Source organism: Trematomus bernacchii, unplaced genomic scaffold, assembly GCF_902827165.1.
Source record: "Trematomus bernacchii unplaced genomic scaffold, fTreBer1.1, whole genome shotgun sequence".
NCBI lineage: Eukaryota > Metazoa > Chordata > Actinopteri > Perciformes > Nototheniidae > Trematomus > Trematomus bernacchii.
This window is the reverse complement of record NW_022987558.1, coordinates 80,453-106,336: the sequence shown is the minus strand read 5'-3', so window position 1 is coordinate 106,336 and position 25,884 is coordinate 80,453. Positions and strand designations below refer to the sequence as shown.

General features: G+C 42.7%; 2 protein-coding genes across 3 annotated transcripts; one reads left to right on the top strand and one right to left on the bottom strand.

The window, feature by feature from the left end:
* Positions 1-9,081: 9,081 nt before the first annotated feature.
* Positions 9,082-11,771, bottom strand: LOC117477245 (trypsin-2-like). 2 transcript variants are annotated; one of them, XM_034123908.1, is made up of 5 exons: positions 11,629-11,771; positions 11,386-11,539; positions 10,621-10,880; positions 9,530-9,666; positions 9,082-9,443 (listed from the first exon to the last, which is right to left on the bottom strand). In XM_034123908.1, exons 1-5 carry the CDS (start codon positions 11,669-11,671, stop codon positions 9,291-9,293), a joined length of 747 nt encoding a protein of 248 aa, XP_033979799.1. In that variant the 5' UTR covers positions 11,672-11,771; the 3' UTR covers positions 9,082-9,290. The 2 variants fall into 2 exon arrangements, with proteins under 2 accessions (XP_033979799.1, XP_033979800.1); XM_034123909.1 differs by lacking the exon at positions 11,386-11,539 and having other exon boundaries at positions 11,629-11,679.
* A 992-nt stretch (positions 11,772-12,763) lies between these two features.
* LOC117477248 (trypsin-like) lies at positions 12,764-17,206 on the top strand. The gene is made up of 6 exons (XM_034123914.1): positions 12,764-12,978; positions 13,261-13,417; positions 13,661-13,759; positions 13,884-14,047; positions 16,698-16,834; positions 16,915-17,206. Exons 1-6 carry the CDS (start codon positions 12,939-12,941, stop codon positions 17,059-17,061), a joined length of 744 nt encoding a protein of 247 aa, XP_033979805.1. The 5' UTR covers positions 12,764-12,938; the 3' UTR covers positions 17,062-17,206.
* The last annotated feature ends 8,678 nt before the right edge of the window (positions 17,207-25,884 follow it).

The following is a 25,884-nucleotide window of genomic DNA, read 5'->3' as shown; positions in this document are numbered from 1 at the left end:
GCGTGGGGTTAGGGAATAACCGAACGGCAGCCTGTTGTACTCGTAGGCTATTCCCTGGAAGGCAAAACGCAGATACTTTCTGTGCTCTGGAACAATTTCCACATGAAAGTATGCGTCTTTCAGGTCGATGGTGGTGAACCAATCGCCTGGCTGCACAAGCCCCAGTAACTGTTTCACAGTTAACATGCGGAATTTCCTGCTGGAAATATAACGATTCAGGCCGCGGAGATCTAGAATAGGTCTGAATTCCCCTGTTTTCTTGAGAACCAGGAAATACATGGAATAAAGACCCCTTTCTCTGTGCTGAGGATGCACAACAGACACAGCCTGTTTCTGCACCCGAGCCTGAATCTCTGCTGAGAGGAAACCCATCTCCTCCTGGGAAGACAGATTTACCTCTCGCATGCCCATAAAAGGAGGTGGGACGCTGCAAAACTGACTAGCCCCGTTTCAGCGTCCTGTCCATCCACCTTGTCAGTACACAGCTGAGTTTCCATTCCCCATAACATTGTGTTAATGGGCAAGCCCTCAGCTGTGGGGCCGCAGCTATAAAGCTGTGATACTCTCTGATGACCCGCTCCACCGCAAAACTCCCCGTAAAGGGAAGATTTGCCCGTGGGGGGTCGAAACAGAAAGGGACGATTATCTATTGAGGACCCTGAATGCACCGCCGCACGCTCACGTGTGAGCGCACGCTCCATCATAATAATGCTATTTTCATCACTATGGAAAACAGCATTAACCGGAGCTTTTACCGGCGTAGTGTGTTTTACTAAGGCCCCTGAACGCACCGCCACGCGCCTTTTTCCAAGTGCGGGCGTTGCTATAATGCAGCCCCTATCACTATGGTAAACAGCATTATTTGGAGTCTTAAGGCCGCTACACACCCACCTGAGACCAAAGAACGCGTACCGAAGGCGTCCCGACTTTTACGTCAGCTTCGTCGCCTGCGTCGGCTGCGTCGGCTACGTAAATGGCTTGAGCGCGCTCACAAAATAAGTGGCCGCGCTAAATTAGTGCCCGCGCTCCAGCAAGTTACTGTGGGCTTACATCGCTCCCGTAGCGGAGCTCGGCAAATTTGCTGATTTTGACTATAAAATGCGATTGGAATCATACAGAAATCACATTTACACAAGATCAGTGGAGACATTTTATTATTATTATTATTTCGTTTTTCTTTAATTGTTTTTCCGTTACATTGGAGTATGACAGGTGAGGCTCTGCCTCCCCTGCCTCCACTGACTGCACGTCGCTGCTACTAACAGTATATTTTTAACACATTTTAAAATGACCATCTTGAACAGCTACAACGTTAAAATACTTCTAGGCAGATTGTGGAGGATAATGGGAGAAAGAATAGAGGGGCAGACAGAAACACTATCTGAATAATGGCCACTTCTTGCAAAATTTACATGACTTTCCCGACGCCTCCCGCGGCCGATTCAAGTGTGAAAAGGTGCGGTAAAGAGACGACGGTGCGGGACACACAAACCTGAGTAGGGCGCCGCGAATGCCTGACGGCCTCTGACGGCCTCTGACTCCCAAAATCGGACTGGTGTGTCCGGGCCTTTAGCCTCAGGCATAGAGTATTTTCTAACAGAAAAAACGTCGGCCATAATGTCCCTGTACCCGCACCGCACTATAACGCAGCCTACACACGGCGGCGTGCGTTGCCGCTTGGCGGTGGGCGTGTCTTGAGCTTGGAGAGTTTACGCGAGGAACGCGACCAACAACCAATCACATGAATCTCCCGTGTCTCTCCCCAAGGGCTGGAAAATTGAAGAAGTGACCAGAAAGTCGCGTTTGTCAGCTGGAAAAAGCGATGTCTATTATTTTAGGTACTAAACGAACGGGGGCTTGCAAAACGTTTAGCTGCTGCAGGACACAAGAGTTTGCGGAAACAATACAGAAGTTGATAATTGGAAGGGGGGGTCTGTGCAAAGTTTGTGATGGGAAGGGGGGGGGGTTCTGTTTGCAGCGGGGTAAAAAGGCTTTAAAAGGCTCCCGTGTATGAATCTCACCATAGACATTAATGTCTAAAAAGCGATTTTTAATTAATGTCTATGGTGCTATTTTATGCAACATTGCATGGTGGCTAAATATACTGTCTATGCCTGCTGTCCATTCAAACGAAGTACACTGGATATAAACTCCCCAAACAGGCGAAAACCTAGCAGTTTCACCCACTGTCTCTGCCACCTCCCTCCATGCCTGGCTCCTCCGGTTTGTATCCCGGTAGGTGAACAGGGACTGAAAGCACCGGGTGATTCCCTACCGCTCCGATTATTTTCTCGTCCATTTTTTGGCATATGAGGAAATGAACTGCGGTCTGGCTCTCTCAGCATACACGCGGTTTGATTGGCTAGCGCGTGAACTGTCAGATTTGCATACGCGGGATTTGATTGGCTGCCGCCTCCGCCTCAGCTTCAAAAGTAGAACATGCTCTACTTTTGCAGCGAGCACCGCGAGGAAAGCTACGCTTTGCTCCCAGAATGCAGTTCGGCGAATCGTGACGTCACCCCATTCAAAGTGAATGGGCAGAAGCGTTGAAGAGTCACCGCACGCCGCCGTGTGTAGGGGCCGTTACAGTGCTGCCTGCGGTTTATCACTCTCATCTGCGCACTCCCACTAGCCTCCCCCCTAACGGGAGCTATAGCTGGGGCGGCGAGTGGGGAATTTGTACAGTCATCAACATGTGCAAGTGTATTGTGGAAACAAAGGACACTCAGACTTGGATATAGATCAACACCATCTTTATTATTAAAAGTTTTGACAGGGATCTGGGCATTAGGGAGGAGGCGGGATTCGCCCTTGCGTCCCCGGTAGAGAGAATCTCCCCCCCACCGAGGCGCTACCTCCCCCCGCTAGACAACTCCGCGACGATGGAGCTCCCCACCCGGGTGCTCTCTGCTGTTGCAGAGCCTGCCTCGGTCGGGCAGCCCTTCCCTGTGACTGCCGGTATGTCGGTGCCACGGGGTGGGCCGTAGAGGTGGAGGGCGCCGCAGCTACGGGACCCCTGTGCCGGCGCCTCTCCCTCCGCTTCACTGTCGCACTACGCTCCCTCCCCTGCATGGCAACGCGAGGGGGGGCACGTAGCGGGGCCTGAGGAGGAGCCAGCGGTAGCATGCGGCTAAGCTGGACTCTCTCCTCCTATAGGCGGCTGAAGCGCTGGGTGACCGAGGAGACTAGTGATGTGTCAGTCGCGAACGAGCCGATTCTTTTGAACGGCTCTTTGGTACGAACGAGGGGAACCGAGTCCTACTTGGTGAGAGCCGTTCTTGTTATTGTTCAATCGTTGGTCCGCACTCACTGCCTGCCAAAATCCACTCGCCTCGATTTTTTCCCCCAAACGTATTCTGTGAAGACCCGCCCCTACTCTGATTGGTAGGTTTCAGCACGAGGAGTGAGATGGGGTTGGTCTTAACGGAATACGCGAGAGAGAGAGAAGTCATAACAAGTGGTACAGGACAGGTAGACGACGTGTTTTTCGGATGGAAAATGAGCCAAACGCGAAAACGCAGCAGCATTTGGATGCACTTCAACCAAAACCCAGGCAGTGATAAAGCGCACCATTTGTAAAGGCAAAATATCCTTTAAAGCAGGGTCAACAAATAATCTCCATCGCCACTTAAAAACACACTATCTAATATTAAGAGTTGCGTGAATTTCATTCAAGGCAAGGCAACTTTATTTACTTAACACATACAGAGGGTAAATTCAAAGTACATTCACTGACATGATGACATGGATATGGCGCCACATTGTGTCATGTTTACAATGCCGATTATTGACATTAGGTCTGGCAATACAGTCAATCATTATCCTGGTGATTATTTCGCAGATAAACCTAGTAACCCAGCCCCCTTTTAAAAAACGGCTCTTTTGAACGGCTCTTTGAAAGGAACGGAGCCATAAGATCCGGCTCCCTTCAAAGAGCCATAATTCCCATCACTAGAGGAGACCGACCCAAAGAGCCCCTCCGTGGACACGGGGGCTCCGAGGAGATCTTCACGGTCCTTCTTAGATAGGGCAGTGAGTCCTAGCCACACGTGACGAGACGCCACTGTGGCCAGGGAAATCATCCGCCCTGCTGCGGTGGCCACGCCATAAATCAGATTATTCATCTGACTGACAGTGCGGTCCGAATAATCGCTCTCGTCCTGAGACGTGAGGGCGGGGGCATCTGCCTGAGGGGTGATCAGGGAGACGCCCAACATGCCAAGATTATTGGCCGCAGCCGCCATCTGCGTACCGACCTTGAACATTTTATCCAGATATTCCAAGGTATCTCGGTCCCGGGGCAGCGGGGGCAGAGGACGTATACCCTCCGCCCAACCAGCCGCCCGCGGAAGTAGATGGGCCGCTAGGCTCACATCGAGGGGGGGCACACCTGGACATCTCGTGTCCGAGCGATCCACCACCTTAATGATACCCGCCATGGCGGCTATCGGGGCCTTCGTTCTTAATGGCTGCTGCCATGTCGCCTCCACACACCGCCATACCTCTGGCAGCTGGGGTGAAACGAAGGTCGGCTGCGCCGGACGCACCGGGCCGTAAAACCCCAATCTCAGGCGGTTTACAGGCCTCGGTGGCAGCGGTGGGGGGAGCGGTAAACCTACACGCTCCGCCGCCAGAGTCATCACCGCCGGGAAATCCCTCCGCGCAGACCTGAGAGCTGGACCTGAAAGCTGGACCTCCGGTCAGCGAGGCGTCCTCCTCGTCCTCCATCGGAACCGAGCCCGTCTGGTCCCATGGAAGAGAGGACCGGAACGACGTCTCCTCGCTCTCCGAATCGCCCACGTCCACGACGTCGAGCTCCCGATCCTCCGACTCCTCCTGCGGGGTAGCCCTCGCCAGGGAGTGCTGCCCACGATGCTCCCGTATCATTTATGAGAATTTCATTTCAAACCTTTATTTATCCAGGTTGTATCCCATTGAGATCATTGATCTCTTTTTCAAGGGAGACCTGCTCAAGTAGGTTCCACATGAAACATTAAAAACATAAACAGAGCAACAAAAGGACATCATACAGTATCATTACAGGGATTACAATTTACATAACTATCCACATGAACAGGTACCAACAGCTTCCGATTCAGTAGCATCCAACCGAGCTTTAAAAACATTTAGTGGCACCAGATTGCTCAGTTTCCATTTCAATTATTGAAATATAATTAATTATTAGAATACATGTCATAACATTAAGACAACATATTCAAGGTGGTTTTCAATAACATATCCGTATATTTATTTCTCCAAGTTAGGTTTTTGCGTGCACTGAGGAGCAGGGACGTGCACAGACATTTTGGGGGGCGGGTGCTCAAGTGAGAAAAAGGGCACTTCCCATAATCATTTATAAAAAAATTATGTAAAACAAAAAGTTAAATATAGTTGCACATCCAGTGGCGGCCGGCCCATAGGGGCGCTAGGGGCGCCACCCCCCCTCTTCCCACATTAAAAAAATAAATAAATTAAAAAATATATATTTAAAAAATATATTTTTTATTTTTATTTTTATTTTTAATAAACAAGGTAAATATTATATAATTGGTATCAGTAAAATGTATAATCTACAATAAAATCTCGTTTAAAATTGCGTTACGATGTCTAAAGTTACTGATAAGTCACATGTTTCCTGCCTGGCCTTGCCCGTGTATCATTACCCTCTCTCGTCTGGGCGCTATGCAGAGCGCCCAGACGAGAGTGCAGCAGAAGCCAACTGTTGCTATCTTTAAACTATGCCGCCGAAACATAATTTCAGCCAATCAGCGTCGTCAAATCTGATGGTCACAGGGGCGCCTACGTCGGCGCCCGGTGCAATCTGTGAGTTGTTTGGACTCGTATCCAAGGAGACAAAACAGGAAGCTGTCATACACTCTGGAAGCTATCATTAGCAGCTATTATGAAAACTCCGTTTTTGACATAAAAATTGAATTATGGATTATCAATAATTTGTTCAAAGTGACAGACACATTGGATTAACCTATGGATTAACCTTCAGCCGCGTTTTTCTCGTTTTTGATCAGAATAACAGCAAAAAGTGAGCATATCTCCGTGTTTTGCTACCTAAAGCTACGTTGTGTGATGTCTGTATTTGCTTCCCCTGTCGCGAGTTCTGATCGCTCAGTGATGATACTTATATTTCTAGAATCTGTGGAATCTCAGCTTGTTAGCTAAGCTTGTTTGTGCATATCCGATAAGTATATCGATTGATTTATACCTAGAGTGCGTTAGCATTTTTTCGCTCAGGGCTCATTTAGACGCTTCTTGTGAGACTTGTGTTTTGTTTCGGTAAACATATTAGCCACTCGCGGACAAAAATGTCCCATTGACTCCCATTATAACCACATCTTTTGATCTCTCTGCCATACCGGTATATAATCATGCATTTTGTAATGTCAGGGTTTTATTTTGGAGGAAAATAGTTCAATTTGTCCTTTTTACTGTATATCACCAGATGTGTTGAATTACATGCTTGTCATTTCTTGGTTTCTGAGTCTGTTGTATAATGGGGCCCTGCCAGCCATTGAAATACATGTATGTGTAACCCCGGTGTAGTGTCCCCTCGGCAACAGATCACTCAGAGCTGGTGATTACTTCCGTTTATTTCCTGCGTTTCAATGGACAACATAAAAAGGACACGTGAGCTGCGTTCTGTAGGAGAAATAGCACCACGCTCACATTAGCTTATTAGCTCAGATTAGCTATTGATGATTACATTAATAAATCATATAAAACAAATAGCCAATCACACAAAAACATGTGGCTGTGAGCATTAAACGACTAACATTAAACTAAACAAACACAATAGAACGATATTGTCCTAATAAAATAAAAACATACATTTTGTCCACCGACATAATACAATAGCACCTTACTCTCAAGAGATCCTCACGCGCTATGAGAATCTCCCACAATCCATTGCCGTAACAAAGCTACAGTAATGCAGGCACACGTTTAGAATAGAATAGAATAGAATTGGGAGGGATGAAACCCTCTTTAATGGTCACACATGCAGAGCACACAGCACACACAGTGAAATTTGGCCTCTGCATTTAACCCATCCTAGTACCAGGAGTCTAGTACTAGGAGCAGTGGGCAGCTATTGTACAGCGCCCGGCATCTGGTGTTACGTTTTACACCAGATGGCGTAATTCTCCAATTTAACCAGGATTTTACACCAACCTTTATAACTCTGTTACATATGCAACTAATATGATGTAGGTGTGTTAGTATGGATGTGGAAGAGTGGTATCAGCTGATAAATGTGTGTGTTTGTGTGTGTGTGTCTGTATGTACAGTGTGTGTGTACAGAGACAACAATATACAGTAGATTTGGTTTAAAGCAATTCGCAGTTTTCGCCTCATATCTCTTTCTCTCTCTCTCTCTCTCTCTCTCTCTCTCTCTCTCTCTCTTTCTCTCTCTGTCTCTTTTTCTCTCCCTCCCTCATTCCCAAACTCATACACACTCGTACATATTAAACCTCCTTATACCTTGTATGTGTGTGTGTGTGTGTGTGTGAGTGAGTGTGTGTGAAAATGAGACAGGAGTAAGTATGCTCTCATGGCATTTTGTTTTTCATTTGTGCTGTTTCATGTGTCTTTGAGGTAAACAGATGTATGATCTTGACCCAGCTTGACCTCGATGTTTTGAATTGTTTGGAACTTCAAAGTCCTTTGAAAATGTCTCTTTAGCAAACAGACATACACAGCCATGCATGCACTCCTTCATGTAAATAAAAACACCTGGCTGCAAAGCCAAAGATTCAAATATGTATAGTTTGGCTGGCTGGCCATTTCATTCCTGTGATACGGAAGAAGCAGGTAAGATGAAGAGGCGCTTCTCTGTGGGACAGGTGCCACATCAAAGGGATTTGGAAGCGGGACTAAGGTTTATGGGGGTCATAAATCACTCTCTTATCAGGTACTTAATCTCATTTTGACCAAAACAGTGGTCTTTCAACTACTGTCAATGTTTGTAGTTGACAAGACTTCTCAGATTGCCCGTATCTATGCAGAGGTTAATTGGTAAAAGCTACAGTTTGTGTGTCTTATTTTGATGGAAATCTTATTGAGAGATTGTTTGGCAATGTGTGTTTAAGGAAAAGCACAATACACTTTAGATAAGAATTTGACATAATCACTGTGAAGTCAGTGGATTGCAGAATAAGCCTTGAGTTTGGCATTTGGACTATTGACATATTGTTTTTTTTTAACCAGATATGACACGAGAGGCTGAAGCTAAGTATAACCCAACACTGAAACAAGACATTTTACAATACACCTTAATTAACTAACTAAAACACTGTAAAAGGGATTAAGGTCTTAAGGCCACTACACACCCACCTGAGACCAAAGAACGCGTACCGAAGGGGTCCCGACTTTTACGTCGCCTGCGTCGGCTACGCCGCCCGCTACGCCGCCCGCCTACGAACACACCGCAAATACTTCAGTCGACGAGTGGCAATAACTGTCCTTACAAGCAGGCAGCGGTAGTGTGAACAGCCAATCAGAGTGATTGCTTGGGCCGACTTTCTGTGACCTCCAGAGGTCAGAGAAAGAGAAAGGTGTGAAAAGGTGCCGTAAAGAGACAACGGTGCGGGACAGACCAACCTGAGCAGGGCACCGCGAATGCCCGACTGCCTCTGACGGCCTCTGACTCCCAAAATCGGGTTGGTGTGTAGCCAGCTTAAGGAGAGGAAGCCATGCAAGTCCTTTATTGTGTATGTACTGTAAATGGGACCATAGATTACTAAAGGAACATCTTGCTGTACATTAAAAATGTGTTTTGAAACTACAAACTCGTTAGGAAAATGTTTAAAACAAATTGAGATAATGAACATTTAATAGACTTTTGTTAGCTTATCTTTTCAAAACCAAGGGTTGCCACTTCATTTGCCCTCAAGCTAATGCAATTTTGTGAAATGTTTCTGATTATTGACATTAGCTGTTCTTGTTTGACTTTGGTTTATATTTGTTTTTTGTTGGAAATGTCACCCCTGAATTGAAATCCAGTACTCATAAAACAGTACATCTACACTGGGAGTAGATAGACAATAATAAACACACTGTTGCATCACAAAATGTTCAATATTTTATTGATTGAGCCTTGACATCTCACATCTCGCATGTTGTTTTCTTTCTCCCTCGGCTTCTCCTTGTGTCTCACTCTCAGCCTCTCTTCTGCTGCCTCTCTCTTCGACACTTCCCACCGCCGCCTCCTGTCTCCTTCAATTTCAATCTCCCTCTGATTTCCCCTCTCCTGTAGTTCTGTGATGGGAGATCACAGCCTAGGAGTATGTGGAGAGAATATCGTTGATCCAGGGCATCAGAGAGCAGACTTTGGTGTAAACGCCCGGGTAGTTGGGTTGAGCGCAGCCCTGGCCCCAGGACACGACACCCTGCAGCTCTCCGTTACACACCAGAGGACCACCAGAGTCACCCTGAGCAGGAGAGAGACATCAGTTTATTCCCTCCACCTCATTCAATATAACCTCATTGTATGTGCCGTGTAATTGTTTGAAGATACCTGACAAGCATCCTTTCCTCCCTCCAGGTATCCAGCGCACACCATGCGGTCAGTGATCAGGCCGGGGTAGGAGCCATCGCAGTCCTTGTGAGAAAGGATGGGGACTTCCACACACTGGAGGTAAAACGGGTTGAAGACTGCAGATAAGAACAAGACAACACGATTAGGAGCGACACAAAAAACACCCCTATTCAGCCTTATATCATGTGTTAAAATGCACCGATGTATTAGTGACTCCAGACTATCAGAAACATGCATTTATTGACTGTACTGTTTATAGCATCACTCTATTCCAGCTTGATTTCTCAATTTACTTGTTTTCTGTAAATATGTGTACCTTAAATGGGCAACATCACCATCTATTTGGTTTTAAATAATCTACCATAAGTGCTATCATACTACAGTAACCATAACTAGGTAGGACAAGCCTGGCGAGCTATGGATTTTGAATACTATATAGTCATTTCATGCAGTATGTAGCCATCAAGTGCATTGCCAACATTATACTGGCTTCACTCGCTTTTTAGGATGGTTCTTAACTGAGGGAAATGATCCAGCAGCCATTATAAAAGCTGGGCGAATCCTTTTGAACGCTAGGGAAAGGTGCTTTAATGTTTCCTCTCATCATAGGGTGAGCTACAATATTCTGTTTGCCATCAAGCAAACTTTATACATCATGTTTGCTCTCAAATGCATTCTTATGAGACAATCTTAAGCATTAGATGATTGCTTACTGTTATCATCGTGTCTTTGTGCCTGATATATTTTCTATTTCATCAAAAGTTTGAGAATTTTTTGTGACAGTAGATATGGTTGTTGGTTGCAGGTGACGAAGTCCACTTTAAGTACGTTTTAGTTAATAACAGCAGTTAAGAAACTACTGTTTATTAATACTTAATGGTTTGTTAAAGGCTTTTGTTATAATACGTTTTAAAGCTATGGAAGGCCATGAGTGCAATATTTTACCCTTTTTTTTCTTCTTGTAGTAATCTCAACCACAGCAAAGACAAACAATAGGATCACAACAGAATAAAAATAATTGTACCATGACCCATTGATGACCTTTAATGTGAGGATCAGGCACACCTCACCTTGATCAGTGTAGATGTTTCCCCATCCGGACACCATGCACATGTCCCCGGCTGCAGGGCAGGCCTTGGGCAGAGCGACGGGCTTCACGTACTGGTTCACGGTGACGGGGTGCGCCAGCTTCATCAGCATGATGTCGTAGTCCAGGGTCTGGTAGTCGTAGCTCTGATGCCAGTAGATGGCGTCCACGGACATGAACTGCTCCGTGCCCTCGTTCATCCAGATGTGGTTGTCACCCAAAATGGCAATCAGTGAGTAAGGGCTAAGAGAAGATACACAGAACAACATTAGCATAGTTTCTTTAACACACAGAACAGACAAAAACATTTGTATATGTTAATATAAATACTGCCTGCTACAGTCAGACTGTACAGTCACTCAATTATACGGATTCTAACACACTGCTCTGCAATAACACTTATGTACAATATTTACTATTGTACACCACCTCACTACCTCAGACTGTTTCACTACTGTTAAAGGGATGATTGTGCTATGTGTAATATACACTGTTTACGTTTTACACACTATAAATGTTGTCCATTGCTGCTACCTATTTACTACTATTACTTTTTTATAATGCTGCTACGTATTTTTGTTCCATGGATGTTTACTCATTTGATATCCTTTTATTAATGCCTCTTTATTTAATATGTTACTCTGCTAATCCTATTTATGCCTTTTGTCTGCACAGTCCCTTAGCTCTAAAACTGTATATCTCCCCGCTGTGGGACGAATAAAGGATTTCTGATTCTGACAACACCGACTTTTGCCAGCAGTGGGCAGCAGAGACTATCCACTGGTCGTTGATGAGGGAGCCGCCGCAGTAGTGGTAGCCGAGATTGATAGACACCTGCCAGGGCTGAGAGTGGGCTGTACACTCGAATCCACCCACAATCTTGTCATCCATAGGTGCTGCAGCTGTGGTGTTAAGCAATAACAAGAATCCATATATTTATCAAAGTTACATTTCTTACTTATTCTAAAATTGTTGTGCAGATGTGCTTTACCTGCAGCGCCCAGGAGTGCGAGAACAATCAGGCCAATCATCATTACTCAAGCCTTCCTGCGACCAGACTGGAGGTGAAAGATCTGTCACTCACTCAATTTATACCCTCTGTATCTGTCAATAAACTCCCTCCTACTCCACTCCTCCATATTTCCACACAATTCTACCCACCTGCCCCCCCTGGTTTATCCTCCCACCCAAATCCCTGAAAAATAACCTTATCTTCTTATGTGCCACGTTCATCCGTTCAGTTAATAAGTGAGCCACATCTTGCATAGTTTTGGCCTTGCAGACTGCTTTCCATACTCTATTTTTGACAGATAATTTTCTGCACCTACCACCTATTTTTTTTAAGTGGTGTGTAACTCCCTTTTTTTTTAGCAGACATTTTTTATTTCATAATGGTGGAACATAAGAGCAGAGATCAGCATTGTTAAACACTTTTTTGTTCACGAGCCACATTCATCCCAATTTTATCTCAAGTGGCGTGGACGAGTAAAACCATTGCATGATAAATAACAACAACTCCAAATGTTTCCCTGTATTTTAGTGTAGGCCTAAAGAAGTGCATTACAATTCTGAAAATGGTCAAAATAAATGCCTTTGCAAAACAGAGGACAAACAGCCTGAGGTTATATTGTAGGGGCAATTGCAACAATATGTGTCTGATTTTCCATATTCAGTCTGTCCAGTTACCATCATTGCATGTGCATTACAATTTACAGCTCAACGTGGATCTACAAAAGCACAAAATGTTTAAGCTTAAAGGGTGTTGATTGCTGTCTGACACAGAAACAGAAAAAACAAGTTGTTTTAGGTTTCAGAGACAACAGATGATTTATTTCTCACCTCTCTGGCTTTTACTCAAGGACATCTTTTTTCCTGCTGTATGGGCCAAGAGCTAAAAGACGGTTATAAAACAGTTTTCACTGTTTGATATTGTAGCCTGCCAACAATGAGTGACCCATGAGAAACCAAAAGCAGGTGTTTCATGTTTGGAGACCTTGATCCAAATTTTAAATAAGGGGCACAGATGACATAACCACGGGGTGTTGTGCTACGATTGGGCCGAAGTGGGCAAACACAAAATGAGGTGTGTGATAAGAAAGTATATTTGGGTTGAAACTGAGTGCCAAGACTGTGAGGACACAGATTGGGTCCAGAGAAATAGGGAGGAGAGGAGAGGAGAGGAGGAGACGGGGGGGCTGTGAGGTGAGGTGAGGGGGACGGGACGAGCACTGTGGGGCTGCTGGGATATAAATTTGAGCCGAGGTGTGTGTGGAGGTGTCTTCTGAGCATTCACCTGACACCATGACACTGCTGGCTCTGCTGCTGCTGATCGGAGCTGCTGGTAAATACACAGTAATACACACATTCACAAAGATACACACACCAACAGTAAACAGTACATAGAAAACAGACTGTAGTGTAAGATATTTAAGAAATAAGATGAATGGTTGTGGTTGAAGATAACTTTAAAACACAAATGTATCTTATTCTCTGTGTGTGTGTGTGTGTGTGTGTGTGTGTGTGTGTGTGTGTGTGTGTGTGTGTGTGTGTGTGTGTGTGTGTGTGTGTGTGTGTGTGTGTGTGTGTGTGTGTGTGTGTGTGTGTGTGTGTGTGTGTGTAACAGCGGCAGTTCCCCGTGAAGATGGCAGGATTATTGGCGGTTATGAGTGTTCGCCTCACTCTCGTCCATACATGGCCTCCCTCAACTACGGGTACCACTTCTGTGGAGGGGTGCTGATCAACAACCAGTGGGTGCTCTCTGTTGCCCACTGTTGGTACAAGTAAGTAAGCATTGATGGGAAAAATATTACTTTCAAATATTGTACATGTTGATGTGTAACATGTACATTTTTTGTACAGCTTATTTTGCTCGACATGTATGCATTTATTTTCTTTATGAAAGAAAATATAGTGTAGTCTTTGGAAAATTGAGAGATGAAGTGTTGTAGAGATATGAGAGAACAGAATATTGAAAGCTTTCACTGCTTCCACAGATTTCTATAACATTGTACCTCCTCTCTCAGTCCCTATTCCATGCAGGTCATTCTGGGCGATCACAACTTGCGAGTGTTTGAGGGAACAGAGCAGCTCATGAAGACCGACACCATCATCTGGCATCCTAGGTGAGTGAAAAAAATAAATAATCTTCTTCCCTTTGAATACCCTAAATCGCATCTGAGCCATTCATCCGGTCGGTGCAGAGGAACAGCTGCCGTCTAAAGCGTGTGTTGTATTTTCTGTATGCAGCTATGACTACCAGACTCTGGATTTCGACATCATGCTGATCAAGCTGTACCACCCAGTGGAGGTGACGGAGGCGGTCGCCCCCATCCCGTTGCCCACAGGGCGTCCCTATGCAGGGCTTTCCTGCTCTGTGTCCGGCTGGGGTAACACCAACCTTGGAGGAGAGGGTGGGTTGATTATTATGTGTTGTATTGTACAGCTTAACAACAGACTTAAAGGTCACCTATTATGCAAAATCCACTTTTTCATATCTTTTATACATCAACATGTGTCCCCTCTGTGGAAAGAGATTCTGAAAGTTTCAGGAAAAAAGATTCTCTCACTTTTTGTCCTGATCCATTTATATAAAAACCTGTCTGAAAATGAGCTGATCAGATTTTGGCCACTTTATGATGTCATTACGAATTTTTTGTCTTGTGTAACCATTAGCCAATCACCAACCAAGGTAACCCCCCGCCACCTTTTCACCTGAATCTCCTCCTAGAGCACCATTGAGTTCTTTTTAACCAAATATCTCTCAGAGGGGCGTGGGGAGGGGCTCCTTATTTTCATCTAAGGCCCCGGCTCCACGAGGACAAATACGGCAAAACGCATCGGAGAAACGCAAATGCAACCACAAAAAACCTTCCGTCCCCACGCAATATACACCGGATTGTGTCAAGCTCCACGAGACGGCTCCGTTTACATCCAAACGCTGGAAAAGCTACAGTACATATGCCGAACCTGTACGTGGCGCTGTAACTTCCTCCACAAAAGCAGCAACTTCCTCCACAAAATCAGCGAAGAAGAATGGTTGTCATGGCTGCACTTCTGTGTATTCTCCGCGGTGGGGGCCGACAGAACCGGGCAGAGTTTTTCGCCGGTCAGCGTGTGTTAAAGTTGAAATCTTCCGGACAAAATTATAAAAGTGCCGGTCAAAGGTCTTCATTGTTATTTATTGAGCTTTAAAACAAATGAATAACGACTATATAATGATATATAATCATCAAATACACAGAGCCTGTCTCTTTTTCCTCTCTTCTCACAGCGTCAGTGTCTGTCTCATGCAGCAGCTGATCCTGTAATGAGTGACCCGACAGTAAAAATGAACATATTTATAACTAGTTTAGGTAGTTTGAGAGGTAATTAAAATAGCTAAGGGTGATGATCTGACTTGAACTGTGTGTTTTGCTCCCGCTGCATCACAGCGGCAGGAGCTGCGTGTCTCCGTCCTGTCAGATTAGACTTCACTCGCGTTTATGTCCATATCGAGATAAAGATAAATAATCTGAATTCAAGGAGGAGCTCCTGTAGATGTTGCACAAAGAACTGTAGCATGGTCAGTAGCGACTGGAGCACGATAGCAACCCTGCGGGGGAGAGGCGGGGAGAGGCGGGGCTATAAAAAGAATGACCGTATAGGCGACTCCACGGCCCCGTTGGACCCCCCAGAGCGCTCTGTTCCCAGATCTATCCACCTTTGGACCCGTTGTCGTTTGCGGGGTCTGTTTCTACGTTTCCCTTACGGCGTCGTGGAGCTTAGAGGGCTATACGCATGAGAAATATGTGGATTCAACCAGTTTTCGTCCTCGTGGAGCCGGGGCCTAAAGTAACAGACAGAGAATCAGCACTTTTGAAACAGGGCTGAAACAGAGGGGATTATGGGATGCTACAATGATCTGTTTGCTATTTCCAGCCAAACACTTCACAGACATGTTTTTTATCTGAGACCTGTAATATATTGATGAAAAACAGTATAATAGGGGACCTTTAATGAGACCATCCCAGTGAACAGATCATGATGTTGTTTTCAAACCATTCATTTCCCCAGGTCAAAGCTGGACAGCAAGGTTTAACAGTGTTTTTCTTTCCATACAATCCTCCACTGGGGGTGTCAAAGTTGACCTTTTAAGCTTAACTGAGTCTGGCCAGAGTCTGTATTTCTTTCTCACTGTCAAAAAGTCCATGAAAAGCTCAAATGCAGCAGTGAATTTATTGTTAAAAAAAACAAAAAAACAAGTCAAAGTCTGATAAAGCTTTTCTTGTGCGTCATTGACCTCCGTTGTTTTCCAGAAACTTCACTGAATCACATTGTGCTTTATAGATTTTTAACAAAGGTACATTTAATTGAAGGTAATCGGCCTGCAAGCTGTTACCTTCAAACTAAACATGTGTAAAAGTGCACTTTTTGATGTATTTTATACATAAATATGTGTCCCTGGTGTGTCAGGGAACTCACGCAGCGTCAGAAAATAAAACCCTTTCTCTTTTCCTCCGTACCCAAATCTCTAAAAACTGGGATACAACGGAGCTGATCCAGATTTGCGGCCGATATGACGTAATATCGGCAGCGGACCCACAGCACTATCAGAAACGTTGCTATCAGAAACAATGCCTGACTGTTTTGGACGTAATATGGTCGGTGAAATAATCCTTGATCTAATAATCCTTGCGTTTCATCACCGCAGCATTTTAGACAGTATCTGCCAGGTCCCGCATAAGCTCCGCCCCCTCTTATTTTTTTATTATTTTTCAGTTTAAAAAAGAAAAATAATCATTTATTTTTTCTTTAATACAGGTGAAAATCTCATCGAGACACAGTGTCATTCTCAAGAGAGACCTGTTTATACCCAGAATCAGCACTTTTGGAACAGGAAGAGAACTAGAGGGATATGAGGCATGGCTAGACATGTTTTTTATATTTTTTTTATATATCTGAGACCTATGCTATTGCCTAAAAATAGCATAATAGGTGACCTTTAAAATTCTACTTCACTACATTTAAAAATCTTCTATCTTCTAAAGTTTTCTATGACGTCCTCTGTTGCGTGTGTTACAGTTTACATGCCCACCCTCCTGCAGTGTTTGAACGTGCCCATAGTGGACCAGCAGGTCTGTGAGAACGCCTATCCCGGCATGATCTCCCCCAGGATGGTGTGTGCCGGATACATGGAGGGAGGCAAAGACGCATGCAACGTGAGTCTTACAGTCACTTCTTCTCAGCTGTGTGTGTGTGGAAGAATCATATGCTCACACACTCTGTGTTTCATCCCCAGGGTGACTCCGGCAGCCCTCTGGTGTGTGACGGAGAGGTGCACGGCCTGGTGTCATGGGGTCAGGGATGTGCAGAGCCGAACTACCCCGGGGTCTACGTCAAACTGTGTGAGTTCCACTCCTGGTTTGAAGAGGTCCTGGGAGTCTAAAGAAATTACCAGTTTATTTTCTTCACTTCTCCCACTGGTTCACAGCCCTGGTTTTTATTTTTCTGTCTTCTCTCTGGTGCCAATCAAGACTCTTAACACACATGTGCCAGAATGTTGAAAACTAAATAAAATCACTTGGTATTCACTTGTCTGTTCATGTCTATAATGTGAAAACATACACTAATCACTTATAAGCTCAAGTATGTGTTAGGTACAGGTTTATGTATTTGATTTAATACAGTTTGATGGTGCTATATCGCTTTGATATACAGTAGAGCAGTGGTTCTCAACCTGTGGTGCGCGTACCACTGGTGGTACGCCAGCTCCCGCTAGTGGTACGCGGAGGAATCTGACATATAAATAATAATTTTACATTTTATTTAACCTTTATTTAACCAGATGAAAACAATGAGACAACATCTCATTTACAATGCTGACCTGGCCAAGAAGGCAGCAACGTTACACATTCTTACACATAACACAGACATATAAAGTACAGAGAACACAACTAAGTAAACAAAAAGACGAAAAGCAGTCCCTACATTGTGCACATTTGGGACAGTAAGGTACACTACTTGTTACTGCGAGAGCAGCTGGTGGTAAGGACCTCAGACAACTTCAATTTAAAACAGGCTAAAGGGACAAGTGCCATCAGTTTGAGGCTTGATTGAATAACATTAATTAAAAAATAAATCATACTATCAAAATACTACAACGAATGAAAATAAGCTTGAGATAATTGAAACTGTGGTTTAAATAAGTTCTAATAGGCTATTGTTGTTTCTAGATTTAGAAACGAAAACGTTTTTTAAATGTATTTCTGGCGTTGCTAATAGAGTGCCAGAGTGACGCGTCCTAAAACCCGGAATTTTCTAATCATAAATCTATCGATTAGATTCATGATTAGAAAATTATAAAAGTAGGGTAGACATGTGGAGATTATCCGACTGAACAAAACGTGATCCGTCTCTTAAATGTGTGTCAACCACAGACCTTATTTCGAGCTATTTTCCAAAATCCTATGGAGAAATTGCATTGCTTTTTTGTCGAGGGAACCGGAAGAAGCTTACTTCCGGGTTTTAGGACGCGTCACTGTGGCACTCTATAACGACTATAATACCCGCGAACGATTAGCGAACGTTGCAAGCAAGCTAAAGAAAGAAGAAAGCTGAATGATGTTGTGAGAGAGGTACAGAGGAGAATATTACCAGCGAAAGTAAATGAGGAGGAGGACAGTCATCAACCGAGCACAAGCGCAGGCTCCGCCAGCAACGCAAAAGTGATATGCACAGTCACAACACTGTGATGGATGAGAGAAGTGACTCAGGAAGAAGGCATTTGCGCAAAGAATGGAGAGAAGGCTGTGACCGAGGTCAAAAGCTGAAAAAGCACACACTTGTCCTTAATTGTTATCTTTTTTCTTTTTCTTTGCCACCACAGAAATGGCAATAGCAAACATCAGCAGACTGAAGATGAGCTATTAGCCCTTAGGCTCATCTGCTCCTGGAGGCTTTCATTATTATTGTGGAACTGAATTCCCAATAGGACATTTTCTGTTACAATATAGGTTGTTGCAGGAGGCCTACATTCACACTTTGGTATAGGAAATGACATGTATGTACAGTTGTCATTCGTTGTGTGAAAATAAGTTATTATTTTGTTCTTTATATTCTCACTTGTGGTGTGTGAGTGAGTGAGTGAGTGAGTGAGTGAGTGAGTGAGTGAGTGAGTGAGTGAGTGAGTGAGTGAGTGAGTGAGCGAGTGAGCGAGTGAGTGATGAGTGAGAGAGAGAGAGAGAGACTGCCCTTTGTACATGTAGCTGTGGCTGACAATAAATAATGTTATTATGAATACATTTGCCTCCGAGTCCTGCATGAACTGTGCATAGACTGTATTTTAACATTGGTCATATGGTGGTACTTGGAGAGATAACTATTTTCTCAGGTGGTACTTAGTGTAAAAAGGTTGAGAACCACTGCAGTAGAGGGTTTAAAAGCTGTTATAAGGAACATATTCATGGTATGGGTTAAACAGTGAGGTAGCACATTTCTCTCCCCAGTCATGTGATAGCTCCCTTCCTTTTTCATAAGGGTTACGGACCGTCCACACAGCAGCGTTAAAAAATCTTGAAACGCTTCTGCCCATTCACTTTGAATGGGGTGACGTCACTTTGCCTCACTTTTCGCCGAACTGCATTGTGGGCAGGCGAGCGGAGATTTTCAGGATTTTCAGGATTCAAAGTTGAGCAATGTTCAACTTTTGAAGCTGAGGTGGAAGCGTCAGCCAATCAAATCCTGTGTATGCAAATCTGACAGTTCAAGCGCTAGCCAATCAAACCGCGTGTATGCTGGGAGAGACATACCGCAGGTCATTTCCTCATATTCCAAAAAATGGAGGAGAAATTAGCGGTAGGGAATCACCCGGTGCTTTATGACCAGTCCCTATTTACCTACCGGGATATAAACCGGAGGAGCCAGGCATGGAGGGAGGTGGCAGAGACAGTGGTATGTTTTCGCCTGTTTGGGGAGTTTATATCCAGTTTACTTCAAAATGTTTTGCTTCATATGTCGGGGGTGGGAGATTCATGTGATTGGTTGTTGGTGCCTTGCTCGCAAAAAATCCCCAAGCTTCAGATACGCCCACCTCCAAGATTTTTTTAACGCTGCTGTGTGGACGGTCCGTTAGGGTTATAATTATAATGTCAAGCATTTCAATGATTTCCATTATTTAAGGGGGGCTCATAAAATGCTTTCATTATAAAGAATAAGTGCTGAACCTACTGCTGAGATAATGGCAGTGTAATTATTGAACAGTAGGAGGCCTCAGTGAGAAATCTTCCTGTCAGTCCCACCCACTCATTACAGCTAAACATGACACCAGAAATTATTTTTACTTTCACTGAGGGCTGATTTTCAGGTATTTCTCGCTTTGATTTAGAGTCTTTATCTTGCAAAGGTGCTCTTCTGTCAGGACGACATTCTTCTCGTCATCTCTTCCAGGTCACATTTGTCTTCTCTGAGCCCCCCCCTCTCCATTCCTCCCTCTGTTTGCGTCTTTGTCTCTGTTTGACTGGGCTGGAGGGTCCGAGCCACGCTGCTGCACCTACACACAAAAAGAGATTGTACATAATGCATGTTGAAAATAAAAAATAAATAAAAGATAATATCGTATTTAAAATAAATCATGAAAATGATATGGTCTACTATGTTGAAACATTTTGAAAATAAATAAATAGTCAAAGTATAGTATTTCATAAATATCATGAAAAAACATAAAATAAAACACGTCTAAAAATATTAAATCCTGCGGCAAGGGACGCAGGTTCAAATCCATCCTGCCCCTTTACACGTGTCACCCCCTCTATCTCCCCCTTTTAACATTGTCACTTTCCACTAAAGTCTAATCTGGCCCCTAAAAAATTACTTGTGTATAGTGTGCAGTGGCGGCGCCAGGGTATGGCTGGGGTAGGCTACAGCCATACCAAGAAATGGCTTAGCCCCACCTTAGCCCCACCATGAAAAATGATGTTAAAGTAAGCAAAATAAAGTCCGCCAACTCGCGCAAAGTAAATTGCACAGACAGCAGTTAGTAAGATTGAATTCAGTAGCCACTTGTCTGGAAATACCGAAGACTAGAAACGGTTTTTAAAACTTTTGTCACGTAGTGATCGTCTTCTCAATAAAACATCTTTGATAATGTCTTCTGGCCAATCAGAATTACGATAACGGCGTGGTGTTGTTGCAGGAAGTCCCGACGGATAATTATTTTGCGGTAGTACACCTCTATATACATCGATACAACATTACGTGTTGATAGAAATCAACACGTAATGAAATAAGACCCCACGGTTTGATGATTGATAGGTGTGTGGGCTGTCTTTTATTTTGACACACAGAACAATGGGGGCTATCCACCCTTATCCACAATGTAAAGTAATTCACACAGCCTCTTCCCTCTTCTCTCTGTGAGGAGCAGCAGGTTCAGCTTTCAGAACAAAGTAAGTAACAAAAAACAAAAATGGCATTCATTTTTTTAAATGTGTAGTAATAGATTTATTTATTTATCTTCTCAAGAGAGTACCAGAATGTGTATTTTATGTTAGTATTTCAAAAAATCTCCTGGGGGATAATCCCCCCAGACCCCCCTGCAGGGGTTGGGTTTTCAGCATGTCAACTCTTTCACCTGTGGGGAAATTGCAGGATTGGCTCCAGGTCGCCCTTTTTATTTACCACAAGACAAATGTGCCTTTTTATTTCATACAGTTCCATTTGGATTGAGACAGGGAATACATCTAAACCTCACGCGTGGCGTTTCACTGTCAAGGGTTGCGATATAGCGTGTATGTAATTACATTGCAAATACTGACTTGAGCCCCACCACTGTATGGGTTAGCCCTACCATAGATTACCCAACAAAAATACTCTGGTGCCGCCACTGATAGTGTGTGTATATGTATAGTATAGTATAGTATATATATATATATATATATATATATATATTGATGAAATGTGTGTAACAGTATGTCGAAAATATCTTGAATAAAGACATATTTATATCTAAAAAAGGTAAATAATAAAGTATGTCCAAAAAAGGTCATGGTATAGTGTGTTGAAAATAGAGATAAAGAAGTGAAATAATAGTATTATGAAAATGTCATGAAGAAAGTCAAAATATCATAAAGAGGTTACGACAAATGTTAAAATATTAAGAAAATTGTTATACATACATCATTCTTTTTAAATATGAAAACATTTCATAGTAAAGTATGTTGAAAACTAAAAATAGTATAGTATTTCAAATATATCATCTAAAAAGAGTCACACTGTAGAATGTCGGAAAAAAAGTACTAGTATAGTATGTCAAAAGTATCTTGAAAAAAAAAGTCCTAGTACAGTATGTAGAAAATAATTAATATATATATATATATATATATATTATATATATTATATAGCATGTCGGAAATGTCAGTTGTCATGGCCTGGCTCTTGGCCATGACAAAAACGTGTAACGGACACGATATAAGGAAGATATTTATTGTAAACCAAACAACTAAACAAAAGAGCTACCACAAAGGGATGTATTAATCAGTAAGATCAGTAGTGTAGGTGTGTGAACGTGGTGTGGTGCAAGGTGTTGAATGCCAAAACTAAGAGGAAGGGAAACAAAAGTATATAAGTCAGGTAGCTGCTCTCAAAAACAGATCCTCCAGCCTTTCACTCCTCCGGTGCCGGCGGCCAGGTGCCCTCAATCAGCGCTGATAGGGAGGAAGGGAGACCGTTAGGGCCATACACACACAATAGGAGAGAGTAAAGCAGGGGTCGTTACGCCCCCCCCCCCCCCCCCCCCCCCCCCCCTTAAAGTTGGTGTTCACCGGCACACCAATCCCATCCCATCCCAAACAATAACAAACAAACAGTAATACAAAACAAAAAATACACATGGCACCTTACTTACAAGGAAGCCACAATTGTATATATATATACCACCTGCAAACCCCCCCTTCAACTACCAGCCACATCTTCAGCATGACAGGTACCTAAAAAGCACATTTTAACAAGATGGGCAGAGCGAGAAAGATTATCAAACAGTATGAAAATCAATACATTAAACTCAAGGCCAAACTAACAGCTACCTAGTGCAATGGAGCACTTGATAGCGCGTCAGCAATAACATTTTCCGATCCTTTAATATGCCTAATATCAAGGTTGTAAGCCTGAAGAAACAAAGACCACCTTGTGAGTCTTTGGTTGGGACATTTCATAGAATGCAAAAAAGTCAGCGGATTGTGATCTGTGTAATCCAAAATTGGTCCTCCTGCTCCCACATTCATATTGAAATGCTGCAACGCCCAAATTAGTGACAACGCTTCCTTCTCAATAACAGAGTCATATTTTTGGTAACTGTTAAGCTTCTTTGAGAAGAAACTGACTGGTCTCACAACCCCTTGGTTGTCACGCTGGAGCAAAACCGCACCTGCTCCGACCTGGCTTGCATCTACAGTACTTGGAGCATAAAAGGTCAATCAAAACATGGAGCAGCTAGCGCAGGAGAGGAACACAACAGAGATTTAACATAGCACAAATATGAAAGAAAGTCATAGTATAGTTTGTCAAAAAGATCTTTAAAAAGTCATGACATTTTATTTTTGCAAACTTTTTAACATTCTACTCAAAGGGCCGGTATATATTACCTTCGCCAATCGCATAGCCCTGGTATATGTCAAATAGTCATTATAATATTTTAGAATGTATCAACAACAAAAACAATAAGTAATAGTATGGTATATCCAGGTATCATGACTTTGACAAGTATTTGCGGTCGGGCATCTTGGATATGTCGGGACATATCGAACTACTTGAAGCTTGGAACTGATGACTGACAGTGACCAAATGGTTTGTGTTTATGTTCTGGTGGTCAGGGTCTGATACCACACAAGAGTTGCTAATTACGTTAGCCCCGACCTAGCTTTTATTTCTGTGTTGTTTTTATATTCACACCATACTTCTCAGTATTTAGCCAACGTTGCATAGCGTATTTAAGTTAAAAAAAAAGGAAAGAAGGTACAAGTAAAGTCTGTTGAAAAATGTCATAAAAAGTGAGTTGTATGTTGTAATATTTGTATGTTGATAAAAATCTCTGTAAAAAATGAAAACAGCATGTTGAAAAAGTAATGTTATGTTAAAATAACATGAAAGAAGTCACAGTAAAGCATCTAAAAAAAACACTTAAAAAAAGTCAGGCTATTAAAGTTATCAAAACTGCATTGTCTCACTGAAACAGCCTTAAAATCACTAACTTGCCAATTAGAGTTGGATTTTTAAAGAAAATCTATTCAGAAAAGTACTTAATTTTCTACCAGATGTAAAGTTTTACCTACATTAAGGTGTAACTGAAAGTATCTTAGTAACACTAAAACAGCAAGAAATCTGTAAAGTTATCAAAAAAACTGCAATGTTTTACTGAAAAAGGGTTAGAAATCACAAACTGCCATTAAGGAAAGCCCCTTCCTACAAAGTACTTCATATTCTACCAGATGTAAAGTTTTACATTCATCAAAATGTAACTGAAAGTATCTTAGTAACACAAAACAGCAACAAATCACTAAGTTATCAAAAACGGCAATGTTTCACTGAAAAACTGTTAAAAATCACAAAGTGCTTTAAGAGTCATATTCCTAAAGAACATCTATTCAGACTAAGTACTTGTTTTTTCTAGTTTTAAGGTTTTGCATACAAGTGTATCTTACAGTACCTTGGTGAGAGAAAAAAAGCAAAAATCATTAAATGTATATATAAAAAAACTGCCATTAAGGAAACCCCCTTCCTACAAAGTACTTCATATTCTACCAGATGTAAAGTTTTACATACATCAAAATGTAACTGAAAGAATCTTAGTAACACAAAATCAGTAAAGTTATCAAAACACTGCAATTTTACTGAAAAAGTGTTAAAATCACAAAACTAGCCATTTAGAGTAACAGTCTAGTGTGTGCGTGTGTGTGTGTGTGTGTGTGTGTGTGTGTGTGTGTGTGTGTGTGTGTGTGTGTGTGTGCATGGGCGTAGGAAGCATCCTGAATGTGGGGGGGACATTTTTAACGGGGGGTGTGGGGGCGAAAACAAATATAGATTTCCTGTATTCTGGTGCATTTTAACAGGTGGTTTGATACTTTTATGTGGCTATACTAGCATGAGGAAAATGATGGGTACATTTTGTAATTTCATCCAGTAGTAAAGAAAGGAAACATATTTGATTATTAATTCAGAGCCGTCTTTGAATTAATAAAAAGCAGTTTAAATGCCCATTTTTTGTACATTTATATACAACAATAATTATTTGTGAGTGCATTGAGAGATATTGTTGTGGAGAGTCATTTATATATAAATCGCAAAATACATTTGTGAATCCTTCTGTGAGCATTTATTAATATTGAGACTGATCTGACTCCATACGGATGTTAAGTTCACCTAGGAATGGTATCATTGACTTAAATGTTCAAATAAATGTTGCTCTTCTGTCTATATTGGCCATATGATGCCCCTTGACTGAAATGTTTCCTGTTCAATATCCCCACTGATTTCCTTAAAATCCTGGGATGAGAGTCCACATCACAATTTACTCTCAACTGTCATTTCCCTTTCATCACTCACCTCAGCAATGGACCTCTCTCCACTGTCCCTGTATTCTGCCTCTGACTCACTCTCAAGTGCCTAGATGTCAAGAGAGGTGGTGAAGTGATAATTATTTATTGAGCAGTATATTCTTTCACATTGAATCATAACAAGTCATACTGAATGTAAATACAACTGACTCTAAAGTAAGTCGCAGTCTGTGACATTGGACATTTTGAAGACTCAAAGTCCCAAGCAGTAGGTAGAATATTCTATGTAATGTGCACAGAAAATAAATAGTTAACTGAATACTGGGATGGAAATAGCCTATAAGCACTCAGTAAAATATAAACACACACAAAAAGCTTCTGAATGATAAGAAGTATAATTAAAACATAATGCACATTACCATTTTGAGAGAGAGTACCTAAGTTAAAGAACTCAGAAAATAATCTCTTATCGAACTGAGGCTCCAGTAAAACACACTGACTGCGTCTCTACATGGACATCAGTAAGCCGTGTATGAGTATTATCCTGCTTATGATCATATTGGGGATATGGTGTTTACATGAGCACAGAGAGATCGGGTTATTCATGTTCCCTGTTTACATGATAAATACTAGTAACCTGGCATTTCGATGCCTTTTTCTCATCTAAACTATTCAGTATTTGTATTTCTCTATCATGACATAAAGACGAAACTCCTCTCCAGAAG

What these genes read in the sequence shown, in the direction of transcription:
- LOC117477245 (XM_034123908.1), bottom strand. Translation starts at nt 11,671, where the DNA reads ATGATGATTGGCCTGATTGTTCTCGCACTCCTGGGCGCTGCAG. An exon ending in AAACATCTACACTGATCAAG is followed by an intron (nt 9,667 to 10,620) that starts GTGAGGTGTGCC and finishes TCTTATCTGCAG; the next exon opens with TCTTCAACCCGTTTTACCTC. An exon ending in GAGGAAAGGATGCTTGTCAG is followed by an intron (nt 9,444 to 9,529) that starts GTATCTTCAAAC and finishes TCTCCTGCTCAG; the next exon opens with GGTGACTCTGGTGGTCCTCT.
- LOC117477248 (XM_034123914.1), top strand. Translation starts at nt 12,939, where the DNA reads ATGACACTGCTGGCTCTGCTGCTGCTGATCGGAGCTGCTG. An exon ending in GCTGCTGATCGGAGCTGCTG is followed by an intron (nt 12,979 to 13,260) that starts GTAAATACACAG and finishes TGTGTGTAACAG; the next exon opens with CGGCAGTTCCCCGTGAAGAT. An exon ending in GAGGCAAAGACGCATGCAAC is followed by an intron (nt 16,835 to 16,914) that starts GTGAGTCTTACA and finishes TTTCATCCCCAG; the next exon opens with GGTGACTCCGGCAGCCCTCT.